General features: G+C 39.8%; 1 protein-coding gene across 1 annotated transcript; it reads left to right on the top strand.

Annotated features, from left to right (window-relative positions):
* Window positions 1–2,163: 2,163 nt before the first annotated feature.
* Window positions 2,164–14,671, top strand: LOC106563390 (vesicle-associated membrane protein 2-like). Its single transcript, XM_014128898.2, has 5 exons — window positions 2,164–2,487; window positions 9,067–9,169; window positions 9,413–9,571; window positions 9,751–9,802; window positions 9,967–14,671. Coding segments are annotated over exons 1-5 (333 nt in total). The 5' UTR covers window positions 2,164–2,485; the 3' UTR covers window positions 9,984–14,671.
* Window positions 14,672–14,702: the final 31 nt, after the last annotated feature.

The following is a 14,702-nucleotide window of genomic DNA, read 5'->3' as shown; positions in this document are numbered from 1 at the left end:
ATTTCTCCTGTGTCTTGATAAACGTTTGAAATACAAAGTCTCATCTCACATGAACGCGCATGTGCGCACAATAATGAAGTGACGACATCCCAGGGACGTCAACTTCCCTTCCTTGTCATCCGGTCTCTGTTCATCATAGACGCTTCAAACAACTTTATAAAGATCGTTGACATCTAGTGGAAGCCGTAGGAAGTGCAAAATGAATCCTTTGTCACTGTGTGTTCTATTAGTAATGACTCGAAAATAGTACAGCCACAAAATGTTCATTTCCTGCTTGTATTTTTCTCAGGTTTTTGCCTGCCATATGAGTTTTGTTATACTTACAGACACCATTCAAACAGTTTTAGAAAATTCAGAGTGTTTTCTATCCAAATCTGTTCATAATATGCATATCCTAGCTTCTGAGTTGGTGTAGGAGGCAGTTAAAAATGGGCACATATTTCTTTCAAAATTCTCAATACTGCCCCCTAGCCCCAACAGCAATATAATATACAGTCTGGAGTCGGCTGTCGTTAAAAAAAACAAAAATTCTGGTATTGGTTGGAGAGCTCAACAGATAGTGTGGCTGAGCGGTCTAAGGTGATGTATAAAGGCTCCAGTCATTTTGGGGGCATGGGTTCAAAATCCACCGGTGTCATTTTTTTTTCTTAAACTGTGCAATAGAATAAACCAGTTTAACTTGTCTGGATGTATACTTTTTACACGTATGCTTTTTCTTTATCAGGATTTTTTCTTGCACGACTAATAATAGTGTTACCATGTTGGGTTGGTAGGCTATCAGTGGTGTAAAGTACTTAAGTAAAAATACTTGAAAGTAGTACTTAAATCGTTTTTTGGGGTTTCTGTACTTTACTTTACTATTTATGTTTTTGACAACTTTTACTTTTACTGCACTACATGCCTAAATAATGTACTTTCTACTCCATACAATTTCCCTGACACCCAAAAGTACTCGTTACATTTTGAATGCTTAGCAGGACAGGAAAATGGTCTAATTCACGCATTTAAAGACAAAATCCCTGGTCATCCCTACTGCATCTGATCTGGTGGACTCACTCAACACTGCTTTGTTTGTAAATTATGTCTGAGTGTTGGCTATCTGCAAGTTAAAAAAAGAAAAAAATTGTGCTGTTTGCTTAATATAAGGAATTTGAAATGATTTATAATTTTACTTTGACCTTTATTTATCAATTTCCTTTAAAAACAGCTCATTTTCGTTTACATCGTTTATACACATAAAAACATCATAAAAGCATAAAACAGCCTTCGAGTATTACATCATTTTTTTTAAAGTACATGTTGTTAAAAACAATAGAAACAACCATGAATAAAAGTATTTTTTCTTGTAAAAAACATACAATTCTGTAAAAGCCTTTAAAATGTGGACAAATGATTTAACAAAAGTAAAACCGTTTTAAGACATAAAAAACATGTTAAAAAGTAACTTGTTAAAAGGCTGTCTTCGGTCCTTTTGATACTTAAGTATATTTAAAACAAAGTACTTTTTGACTTTTACTCAAGTAGTATTTTACTGGGAGACTTTCACTTTTACTTGAGTCAATCTCTATTAGGGTATCTTTACTCAAGTATGACAATTGGGTACTTTTTCCACCACTGTAGGCTATGGAAGTGTTGCCAGGCATTAATATCATGTTAACATCTGACTTGCCGAGTTAAATAAAGGTTAAATAAAAAAATTATAAAAAAATATCCAACCTGTAGACGCCACGGTAGTTAAACCTAGTTAAAAAAAAAGGTTAAATAAAAATGTAATAAAAAAATATCCAACCTTTAGACGCCACGGTAGTTATATCTCAAATCTCGGGATTAACCTGCTGGTTTCAATGAGGCTGGTTTCACCCCACCCCTTTACAAGGAACGCCATTTTGTTGACGTTCCATCCACCTTTAATGAGGTCCACCCTCAAAATGACAATAGGCTACTCTGCCTTTTCAACTCACAAATGATGGTTTTCAACGACATAGTTTCCTGACCATTATGATTTTTATGGATTTTAAAACTGATCAACCCCTGGTAAACCTTGACCGTATATGGGCACACTGCCATATATATCTTCCATTCCTTTGGCTGACCACCCCTTTAAACCTGCGGCTCCCTGGATGACGAATGACGTCATCAAGCCATCTTCGTTCCCCTAATCCATGTGTCAGTTTATTACATGCTCATTACAGTATTGACACAGAGGAGTCTAGTGGTAGCTCAGTAATAATAAAACGATATTGGCGAGGTGCGGCATAAAAGAAGCACACGAACGGAGAAAAGGGGAACATTTACAAGGGGGAATAAACACATATTGGTGGTAAACATTATCACTCCCTTCTATATAAAACGCCAGAAGAGGGAATCAATTGAGAGGGAGCGAGAGGAAAAAGAGCGCTGAAGGCAACCCACTCAATAGCCACTTATTAGGCGAATAGCCTACATTCCAGTCGGATTTGCGTACATTAATAAACCATCATAAGAAATGTGAGTATCACCCTGTTGCCTAACCTACTGGTGACATGTATTTTCTCTGTTTGCTTGTTGTCTAATGTGAATGTATCATTCCATGGTCGGTGGATAGCAGGGTGCAAGCCTATTTGTTGTTCAGAAATGGTTTTAGAAAGCCAATTAAATTAACAATTGTCTCATAGGCATATATGGCATTTGAATCGTGCGTCAGGGTTAAAGACCACTATAATTGCATTATCATTGTGTTGATTTACTATATTTACTATTTGATGTTTATTTATCAACATTTACCGACAACACATTATAACACACATAGGTTAAATAGGATATATCCAACATTAGCCTATAGGCTATTCCATAGGCGTCGAATAACGGTTACTCATTGGCCCCTGTTGTCAGCCATATTTCTTTACAACATATTTCAGTCACATTGGCAATTTATAATTAGGTATATTTATTCACATTTAAATATGTATTTTCTTATAATTGGAATTGGACATGCACGCGTTTTCTCCGGGTTGAACTGGTTTGATTTGAATGGGTTGACGTCCGTTTATTCGTCTGTAGGCTATCTGAATATCCATTTGTAAAATGAAATTGGAATTGAAAGTAGATAACCTATACATTTCTAATTTGGTTATTTGGATTGGTTTCTGCTATTCCTTTCTAGACAAATGCATGGATACTGCTCAAAAGACACTTATTATGAGCAACTTCGACCTAATAACATATTTTATTTAATTCAACATGTTGAACATCTTATTAGAGAAGCAACACATCCATATTATCTTGGATGTAATGGATGTAGAGTAGACTATTATTAGGCAGTTTATGGGTTTAGTCTACTTGATATTGCTAACCAACGGTGGGGGTGGGGGTAACTGACGCTCATATCTGTCGATTGTCGCGCGATTTAAGTATTTTATTTGAGGGTTCAAGGGTACACTGGGGATGTGCCGTTTTCCGATCCTTTCCTTGACAAGCTATAGCCCTACTATGTTCACTCGTCTCTATTTTTTTGCGACTGCTAGGTTACAGGACGCAGGTGTTTCACTGCCAGGGAAGATGGCCGTGTTAGTCTTTTCTCTGCTGATTCGTGCATACAAACAAGGTGTTGAAACAGACTACCGGTACATCTCGTTGAGGCCAGGCAACAAATGTCAGTGTTACATCTTCAACATGCTGTTGTTAAACACATGTAGCCATACCATTGGTTATGCATGTATCCTATTTTCTCACTGTAACGCCCCCGATAAATTGGTGGTGACATTGCTTTCAGACGAAACTCAGGACCACCCTCACCTTTTCAACAAACATGAAACCCCCTCTCTTTATGCTAACTGAAATGGGATAAATGTTGGGGAACCATGCAACGCCCGTGCCAATCCTACTTTTCAACACTGGACAGCGCTGCCTTTCGTTGTTTTCTCACAGTGCTGAAACCGATTTACAGGCTAGTCCACTTTGTGACTATGGTGTGTGTGTGAGCGCTGTCTCGTAATGGATGAAAGACTAATTGTAAATGCTTCATTTCAATGTTTATGCCAATCGGTCATATAAAGCCCATTAAGCAGTGAAGAAAGACGTGTAGTTAGGCCTACTAGTTAATGTAGTTGCCTATTAATAATAACAAAAGGCTAATTGTCGTGTGTGTGTAGAATGATCAAGCAGAGCATGACAGCTGTTTTTCAAAGGGAATATGAACTGTTAACTGGCTGATAGGCTGATTTGCTTGACAAGGGACGTTTTTTTTTCATCCTATTGGTTGAGGACTTTGCCAATGTGAGTTAGGCCTGTACTGTAAAATAAAACTGTAATTAATATAGTAATTTTAGGTATTATCAGTAAAACAACTCTGAAACCTTTTACTGCAGCATATTGTAAATTTTGGTGTCTTGTGGGGAAATGGCTCTATTTCGATTCTTACTGTAAATCCATCCCACAGAATACAGTACCGTACTGTATCTTTAGACTGACAAAAACCTTTGACCACTAGTTTGATGCATGGTATTGTTGTTTCTGGCTCATTAACATATTTTGAGGCATATTCGCTGCACCTGCGAGTGAGAATGTTGTACCAATTTAACCTCTATTTGGTTTTAGAGCCCCATCAATTTAAACGGAATAGTGGACAGATTGGAGTGGCAGCAAGTCTTAAACCTTAAATGGTTGAGCGTTTTGACAAGTCCTTTTGGTCTGTTTTGCCCTGTAGTCGCTGCCAATTTAGAAGCCTTTGTTAAGGCCTTTAGAAGTGCAAGTGATATAAAACACAAAATATTCATTAATATGATGTAATGTGGGAACACTTTACTTAGCAGTAAACCTGCTTGTACCAATCCGTTGTAATAACAGAAAAATACTGTGAAATACAAACCCCTCCCCTCAATGAATTAATCAATTCATTCATTCCAATCACGGTAGCATTTACTTTTCTACAGTATAATACAGTAAAATGTACGGTATTGTACTGTGTGTCATTACACAGTGCTTGCTTTTATACCATATTTATATTACAGTAGGTGTACTTTATTATGATATACAGAATTTTAATTGCCACCAAGCTGCCTGTAAGCTACTGTCAAATTCATGGTAACCCCTTTACAGTGTGGTCTTGCCCTGGATTTCCCCCAAGGCTGCTGTCGACACTCCATTAGTCTTATTTCCGAGGTTAGCTTACACAATCCATTTTGTCGTTCACTTTGAATATTTTCCCCGTCACTGTGCACACAATCCACCCTCTGCTTTTATCTCGAGGCCCTGAGAAAACAATGGTTGTTGTAGGCAATGTGGGGAATGATCTACAAAACACATAGGGTGAGTTGCCAATAACCGTCCTCCTCCATCGTTCATCTCGCTTTTCCTCGCGGTGCAATGACGATGGCCTCTTCTGCAGTGAAGGTGAAAGAGACTGGGCAGGATTTGGCCTGTAAACAAGATGAGAAAGAACACGACCAACCTAGACATCACTAACATAATGGAGGCTCCCAGTAAAATACATAAGAATTGGGTAGCATAATGATTCATGTGGCAAAATGACACAAGCCAGAAGATGTGTGTTTCCAGACAGGGCTTGCTTTGGACTGATAAAGCCAGGCAAACGAAAACATCAGGAGTGTACTGAAGGATTTGTAGCCACATGGAGATTAGCTGTGTGTGACGGACTTAAAGGTGACCTTTATACTGAGTTTTGTCTCACTCTGTTGGAGGAAGTGGGTCACTACAGGCAGGAGGCAGCCTCAAGATGTAGTTGAGAAACAAGATTGAAAGCAGTTCAGACTCAATGCTGTGTATTAATTATGTCCCACTTATCCCTATGATACCCCTATGATTATACAATAATAAAAAGGCTACAGAGACTTCAAATTAAATAACATTTGAGTTTGATACTCACTCTCACATACAGTTAGAGCTATAATGAAAATTACTACTTCTCTAAAGCCATTTAGTGTACAGTGTATGACCCCTGCTTGGGGGTGCAGTTACAGTTACACAACTATTACTCTACGTGGGTGCTGGAAATACTGGCGAGACACAATACACGCCATCACCACACCGAAACAAAAAAAAGATACAGTTGAAGTTGGAAGTTTACATACACTTAGGTTGGAGTCATTAAAACCCGTTTTTCAACCACTCCACTTATTTATTGTTAACAAAATATAGTTTTGGCAAGTCAATTAGGACATGCATGACACAAGTAATTTTTCCAACAATTGTTTAGACAGATTATTTCACTTATAATTCACTGTATCACAATTCCAGTGGGTCAGAAGTTTACATACACTAAGTTGACTGTGCCTTTAAACAGCTTGGAAAATTCCAGAAAATAATGTCATGGCTTTAGAAGCTTCTGATAGGCTAATTGACATCATTTGAGTCAATTGGAGGTGGAGCTGTGGATGTATTTCAGGGCCTACTTTCAAACTCAGTGCCTCTTTGCTTGACATCATGGGAAAATCAAAATAAATCAGCCAAGACCTCAGAAAAAAATTGTAGACCTCCACAAGTCTGGTTCATCCTTGGGTGCAATTTCCAAACGCCTGAAGGTACCACATTCATCTGTACAAAGAATAGTATGCAAGTATAAACACCATGGGACCACACAGCCATCATACCGCTCAGGAAGGAGACGTGTTCTGTCTCCTAGAGATGAACGTACTTTGGTGCGAAAAGTGCAAATCAATCCCAGAACAATAGCAAAGGACCTTGTGAAGATGCTGGAGGAAACAGGTACAAAAGTATCTATATCCACAGTAAAATGAGTCCTATATCGACATAACCTGAAAGTCCGCTCTGCAAGGAAGATGCCACTGCTCCAAAACCGCCATAAAAAAGCCTTTTTGGAGAAATGTCCTCTGGTCTGATGAAACAAAAATATAACTGTTTGGCCATAATGACCATCATTATGTTTGGAGGAAAAAGGGGGAGGCTTGCAAGCCGAAGAACACCATCCCAACCGTGAAGCAAGGGGGTGGCAGCATCATGTTGTGGGGGTGCTTTGCTGCAGGAGGGACTGGTGCACTTCACAAAATAGATGGCTTCATGAGGAAGGAAAATGATGTGGGTATATTGAAGCAACATCTCAAGACATCAGTCAGGAAGTTAAAGCTTGGTCGCAAATGGGTCTTCCAAATGGGCAATGACCCCAAGTATACTTCCAAAGTTGTGGCAAAATGGCTTGGTCATCACAAAGCCCTGGTCACAAAGTCAAGGTATTGAAGTGGCCATCACAAAGCCCTGACCTCAATCCTATAGAAAATGTGTGGGCAGAACAGAAAAAGCATGTGCGAGCAAGGAGGCCTACAAACCTGACTCAGTTACACCAGCTCTGTAAGGAGGAATGGGCCAGAATTCACCCAACTTATTGTGGGAAGCTTGTGGAAGGCTACCCAAAACGTTTGACCCAAGTTAAGCAATTTAAAGGGCAATGCTACCAAATCGAATTGAAAGTATGTAAACTTCTGACCCCCTGGGAATGTGATGAAAGAAATAAAAGCTGAAATAGATCATTCTCTCTACTATTATTCTGACATTTCACATTCTTAAAATAAAGTGGTGATCCTAACTGACCTAAGACAGGGAATTTGTACTAGGATCAAACGTCAGGAATTGTGAAAAACTGAGTTTAAATGTATTTTGCCAAGGTGTCTGTAAACTTCCGACTTCAACTGTACCTCCTTTGTGATATGTTATATTACTCAGCTCCATGGTCCACATCGTGAGTTACTAACACAGCTCAGCTCCATGGTCACATAGTGAGTTACTAACACAGCTCAGCTCAATGGTCACATAGTGAGTTACTAACACAGCTCAGCTCCATGGTCACATAGTGAGTTACTAACACAGCTCAGCTCCATGGTCACATAGTGAGTTACTAACACAGCTCAGCTCCATGGTCACATAGTGACTTACTAACACAGCTCAGCTCCATGGTCACATAGTGTGTTACTAACACAGCTCAGCTCCATGGTCACATAGTGTGTTACTAACACATAGTGGAAGGACTACCTGGCATTCTTTCTTGCATCATTATGTTTTGGGTCTTGCCAGTGTTATTTTGAATTATATGGTCAAATAGTCAAGGTTTTGAAAAAACTGCAGTGAGCTCATAAGGATAACAAAGACACCACAGTCATGTAGTTTGGTGAGAAGTAATGAGTTATTGTACCCAGTTGTAGATGGTTAGAATACATGGACAAAATACATTGATAGGACCAGACATGTGGTAATTGCTTCAGGATGTATGATTGTCGTCCATTCGTTTCCCCTTAGAACAGCCCTAAAAATGCCTAGATAAGGGTTGTAGGTCAGGATGTGTCTGCCAGACATGACAGGCAGAATGTATGGGTCATCTTCATGTTTCCTTTATGAGGATTCTGTTAGGACAGATAGTATGCCAGCCAGACATTATGATTAGCTTTCTTTCCATTTTTCTATCATCTTGGTTGTAAAAACATTTGATTCCTGTCTGTAATTAGAGAGAGAGAGCATCATTTATCAATTTATTCAGCTTTTTATTCAGCTTTCAGATGTAGGTGCCTTCTTAGGACAGAGAATGTGATGATTTGGATTCATTCAGAACCTCACTGAATGTGCTTCAGTAGTGGGTGTTATGAATACAGTGGAAAAGGGTCGTAAGCACAGCTGATTCTTAGCATTGTATTTCATGCTTGGTGGATCCTTTTATCTAGGCCCTTGGATCCTGGTGTTGGATGTTACTGTTCAGTATTTGTAAACCATTCAGCCTGTTGTTGAGGCTCATTAAAGAGAGATATTCTGCCTACTCTGTTGACTTGATCCAAACCTATAAGGTTGAGATTCAGCCTCAGTGAGTACTGTGATGGTGGATAATTCCAAGCAATCTGGAGGCGAAAGAAACGCACACCTGTTTAGGCGAGGTGCTGGCTAGCGGAGTAGAACACTTGAAAAGGAAAAGGATAATTCCAAGCAGCCATGATTTGATAGTAACTTATTTGACTTCTATGTACCAAAGGGATTGGTTTGCCTATTTAGTAGATGCATGCATTACTACATGTTCATTCTTACATCATTGAAGGTGAATAGACTGACTGACGAGTTGTGTTTGATTGACAGGTCTGCCCCAGCTGCTGCCGGCGCCCCCGCAGATGGAGCGGCGCCCCCTCCCAACCTCACCAGCAACCGCCGCCTGCAACAGACACAGGCTCAGGTGGATGAGGTGAGGAACATGCAGACACACTCACCTTGTATTACGTACATACTGACCCACAGAAATATCTTTTCGTTGCTCACATGTTGTGAATAGTCACAAGCTGACATGGACTGGATGAATGCGTGTCCAACACGCTAATGTAAACAATACATTACTCTGTGACACTGGAGAACACACACAGCCACTCAGTCTGAGATGATTGAGTGATTCACCCTGTCCGTTTTCGGCCCATGTTTCTGCCCTCCCCAGGTGGTGGATATCATGCGTGTAAACGTGGATAAGGTTCTGGAGCGTGATCAGAAGCTGTCAGAGCTGGATGATCGGGCCGATGCCCTGCAGGCTGGAGCCTCACAGTTCGAGACCAGCGCTGCAAAACTCAAGAACAAGTACTGGTGGAAGAATGCCAAGGTAAGGGTATAGACTGGGATAGATAGTAGATTTATTCATGATAATAGTAATTTCCTTTGAGGCTTTTAAGACTCATGTTAAAACATAATTAAATGGATTAAAAGTATACCTTGTGATTGACCTCATGTTCCATCCCCCCTGATTTACTGCCTCTCCATGTCCAACTCTGCTTCCTGTAGATGATGATCATCCTGGGGCTGATATGTGCGATTGTCCTCATCGTCCTCATCGGTAAGGTTCACACCCACACTCTTCCTGCCATGGCAGTTTGAATGAAGATATACGCTCTGCTTCAAAATTATATATATTTTTTCTCTCTCTGTCTCTCTCTGTCTCTCTCTCTCTCTCTCTTGCTCTCTCTCTCTTTCGCTCTCTCTCTAATTATCTCTCTCCAGTCTACTTCAGCACCTAAGATGAGTGGCTCCTACCCCAGTCTGCAGTCAAGACTGCCCGCTTCCTTGCAACAGAAAATCCTTTAAATTGACGAGAAAATGATCCACTAACGTTGAATTCATTAAATTGCTCCTAAATAGTCTCAATATGACCCTGCCCCGAACCCCCTGACCCCCTCAGCCCCTGCTTCCACCGCCCCACCTCTGGACTCCTGTCAATCTTTGTCCTGTAAATCTGTGGACCTGCCTCCTTTGTAAATACTTCCTGCTTTTCTAATCTGTCGTTCATACTCAGACCCCAGTACTTGTTGTGATTGTTACCGATGACAACAACAGAAAAGGAAAATGATGACCCTGGTGATAATTGTTATATACCAGAAATATATATAGTTCTTTGTAGAGTTTTATTCTGATATAATGTTTTTGTAGGTTGTGTGTGGGTGTGCGTTTTGTATTTTTTAATTTTTGTATTAATTTTACTTATGCTTCAGATTTGAACTACTGCCTATTAATCAGAGTGTGTATATCTTGCACATTCTCTGTCACTGTCTCTGCCTGTCTCTGGATTTCTCTCTCTTGCTCTGTCTCACATAGAGTATAGGTGCATCTTTGCACAGTGACATAGTCTCCTTTAACCGAGGTACTTCATCAATATTCCCATCCTCTTCTCCCATCTTTTGCTTCTCTCTCGCTTTCTCTCTCCTATACCATTTAGCCATACTGTCTCTTCAGAATCCTTTCACCCTTTCTCTTTGTTTCTGTTTCCCTGTCTGTCTTTTCCTAGTCATATACCTTCTCTTTATAAACTGCCATTAGAATTGGACCAATGTCTGTAGATGTTTTTTATTTTACTTAGTGTCTTATTTCGAGAACATTCCTTCATGACAGTCTAGTACAAATACTGTCACTGTAGCACATGTATGTGTAAGTATCTTTGACAACAGAAAATAGATAGCCTGTATAAAGTTACCGTAAATATTATCGTAGAGATCAATATAACAAGCCAGAGTGGGGAAAATAACAATATTGATAGAAAGGAGGGCTTACTAGTTTTTGTTTGGTGGATCATAATTTGAACTTGATTCATTTGTTCATTTCAGCAACATAAAATTGCATAAAGTTGCTGTGACAAAGCACCAATCCTACAGAGATGTCATTACTAACTAAATAATCACAATGACACAGTAAAGCCTTAGTCTCTGATCAAAACGTATCACCTTAATGGTCAAAATGTTCCCATCCACTCTTTATTTTGTGTAGGGGGAATGGCTGACTGAAAACGGTTAGGTGGTGTGAAATGCACAAAGAACTTTGATATTGATGGCGCTGTATGACTGGTCAACAGAATGACCGCTGTATGACTGGTCAACAGAATGACCGCTGTATGACTGGTCAACAGAATGACCGCTGTCTGACTGGTCAACAGAATGACCGCTGTCTGACTGGTCAACAGAATGACCGCTGTCTGACTGGTCAACAGAATGACCGCTGTCTGATTGGTCAACAGAATGACCGCTGTCTGACTGGTCAACAGAATGACCGCTGTCTGACTGGTCAACAGAATGACCGCTGTCTGATTGGTCAACAGAATGACCGCTGTCTGATTGGTCAACAGAATGACCGGCAGAGAGAGAACCTCATGCAGCAAAACCTCACCTATTGATGAGCACATACACAGACAACTCAGCCTTATTTGAAAGTGAAGGTACAAGTATTAAGATAGATGAAGCAACTGGCATGGACAAACAGTAGTAGAACAAGATGATCTAGAGAAAGGGACTAACTTGGGTCATGGGTACCAGCTTCATCGACAGATTCAGAGTTGCTGTAAAACTTAAGTGAACATTCCTAGAAATGTCATGAAAAACGTCTTAGCATTCCAGCACACAAGATAGAGTGAGCGTTTAGCTTGTGCTGTGGTTCTCTCTCTTTCATTTCTCCCTAGTTACTGCCTTTTTCTTTTTTAAACATAGTAATAGAGTATATTTTCTATAGTATATTGTTGTGTTTGTGTGAAGCAGACAGGTAAAGAGGAGACTGAACTCAAGCAGGGCTTCACTAACTGCTGTGAGCAGTGAGCTTCTCTCTACCTTTTTGCGTGTACGTGTCTTTTTGCGGTTCAGCTCTGTAAGATAAACACTGCCAAGAAACTAGGGAGAGGCTTTTATTTTCTGTTATTTTCTCATTGGTGCCCTTAATGGTATGGTCTTAGTGGATTGCTCTTGCATGGTCACCTCTTGTCCCATGCCCCTGTAAATGCCTACATGTTGCTAGTGCCATCGATCTGCCAGCTATGTTAGTCTACGTTATGAGTAGTAACAGAAGGACCCCTGGAACTGTGGGATATATAGTTGTTCCCATAGGTTGTGTTACTTCAACATGACCTCTTCCCCTCTGTTACACTGGATCTGCATACTTCCTACATCCTCCTGTTTGACCTCCGTCCCCAGCTCCCCCGTCACTGATTTAGGATCCTACACTGTGAATGTGTGTGTGAGTGTGTGTTGGTGAAACACTGCCACCCTGGGAATATCCTTAGTTTATCTTGTCAGATTAGGCCACTTAGACCTCACCGATGTGGGCAAGCTGTTTCCATGACAACTGAATTCGATGAGCAGAGCGGTGAGGTAACAGATTAGCCCACTGACTCGTTCAGACGGGTCAGGTTTGCCATTTTTACAGGTATGCACAAGGAATATTCACTGGCAGAGCCCCCCCCCAACCACCCATCACTTTACGAAAAAAACGACACTGGTATTCCCTTGCTCTTTCTCTCGCCCCCCTCACTCTCTTTCTTTCTCTCCCTTTCTTTTTCTCTCTTTCTTTTTCTCTCTCTATCACACACATGTTAACGGAAATGGCCTTATCCATTATCTCCCTGTAAAGCATATCCCCCACCCTCCCCCTTTATTCCACTTAAGTAGAGCAAACTAATTCAGAGGAAAATGACCAAAGACCAGGTTTTCTTGCTTATGCTGCCAACTGCCATCAAAAACAAGTAGAGGAACACAACATATTTTACCCGAGTCACTTTAACAGCAATAGTACTGGTACCTGTTTTTGAAAGCATACCCTTAACCCAAAATACCTTTTAACCCTTTCAGATCTTAGTCAATATGTCATACCGGCAAATAGATGGTGACATTATGTGCTATTTGAAGATATGCAAGAGAAACCAAACCTAAGTAAAATGTGCTTCATCCCTCTCCCCCACCATACAACTACTTTAATCTGTACCAAGTCTTTAGACATATGCTCCTATAACTAATAATAGCACAACTTATCTTTTGTGTGTCTCTATCGTGCTGACAACAATTTAAAGATAAAAAAATATGAACGTTATCTATAGCTGTTTAACAAAACAAACAAAACATGTATAAAAACAATTCTGTATTGTCTGGTGTTGTAGTGTGGGGGTATATTTGGGGGAAGGGGGTTCCTATTTCCTCAGGTCAGAGATTATAACAGTTCATCAAAATCTACAATGTGAAAACAAAAAACTACATGAAGCTATATAAACATTTGAATAGCAAATAATTACAATTTTGAAGGTGACAAAAAATAGAGGGCTGCCTTCGAGTTATTATTGTCTCAGTGGATAGGAGTGACATGACACTACGGGTCGGGGTAGGACTGCTGTGTTGTTCACAAATCCAAGGGTTGTCCTAAGAGTGCTCAGTAAATTTAGATACAAAAATAGACAACTTTATGTTCTGTGAGTGCTCATTTTCTGTTGCTTTTTTTCTCTGTGAGGATGGGTCTGCACAACTTTTGATGTCCAGGCACTTTTTTCTGTTGTATTCTGGGTGCATTTTGTGGGGCTAGATTATGATGTGGATGAGAATGTTGTGTTATTGCCAACCCTAAGAGGTGTTCAGTGGATTTAACATAGGAGGCAACCTTTTGAGGCACTGGACCTTCACAGGTTGGCTATAAAATCACAATGCTCTAACTAAAACACATGAAATGTATAAAATAAAATGTCGGACCCTATGTTTTCTTTGTAATTTGCATAAAGTTAGTAATAACTTTGGTATGATGTCATTGGCTTGGGTTGTGTGTACATTGGAAGAGGGGGGGAAGATTAAATAAAGGCTTGTTCTCTATGTTAATCATGTCAGACAAGTCAAGAAAATGGGATGTTACTGGAAAAATACATTTTATTTTTACCCTCTAGTCAAATTTCCAGAATTCATAGAATGGTGTCACGATTCGAAACAGATTCCTCTGTTGTTAATATGTTTATTTTTGTTTGAGCTGTTCATTTTGGGGAGGGAATATTATTTTGTTCTTTGAGGACTGTGGTTGGGGAAGTGACAGTCAACATTGCCTCTTTTTGCCTTGCCTTTCAGGAGGGAATAGACTGGGGGATCATGGGTAATGTGTTCTGTTCAGTCTGTTTTATTTGATTTATTGTGGTGTTGTTTTGAATGGGATTGGATATTCAACAAAGTGGATTACAATGTACCAGAGGAAACCAATTTAAAACCAGAAGTACATAAAAAAAACAATTGTAGTGTAAATCTATCAATCTCTTATTATATTGATGAACAACATCATGGAAAACATCATGGAAATATATATATATATTGGAAAACCAATCATTCTGATGACCTGTGTTTATTGTTCCGAGTTAGCAATTCCCAGCGTGGGTGTGCGTGTGTTTGAAACTAATGATGAAATTAAATAAAATCTATGATAAAATGGGTCCAAATAGAATTGATTTATGTACAACTGTG

Source organism: Salmo salar, chromosome ssa11, assembly GCF_905237065.1.
Source record: "Salmo salar chromosome ssa11, Ssal_v3.1, whole genome shotgun sequence".
NCBI lineage: Eukaryota > Metazoa > Chordata > Actinopteri > Salmoniformes > Salmonidae > Salmo > Salmo salar.
The sequence above is the reverse complement of the archived record's forward strand: the minus strand, read 5'-3'. Positions and strand labels throughout refer to the sequence as shown.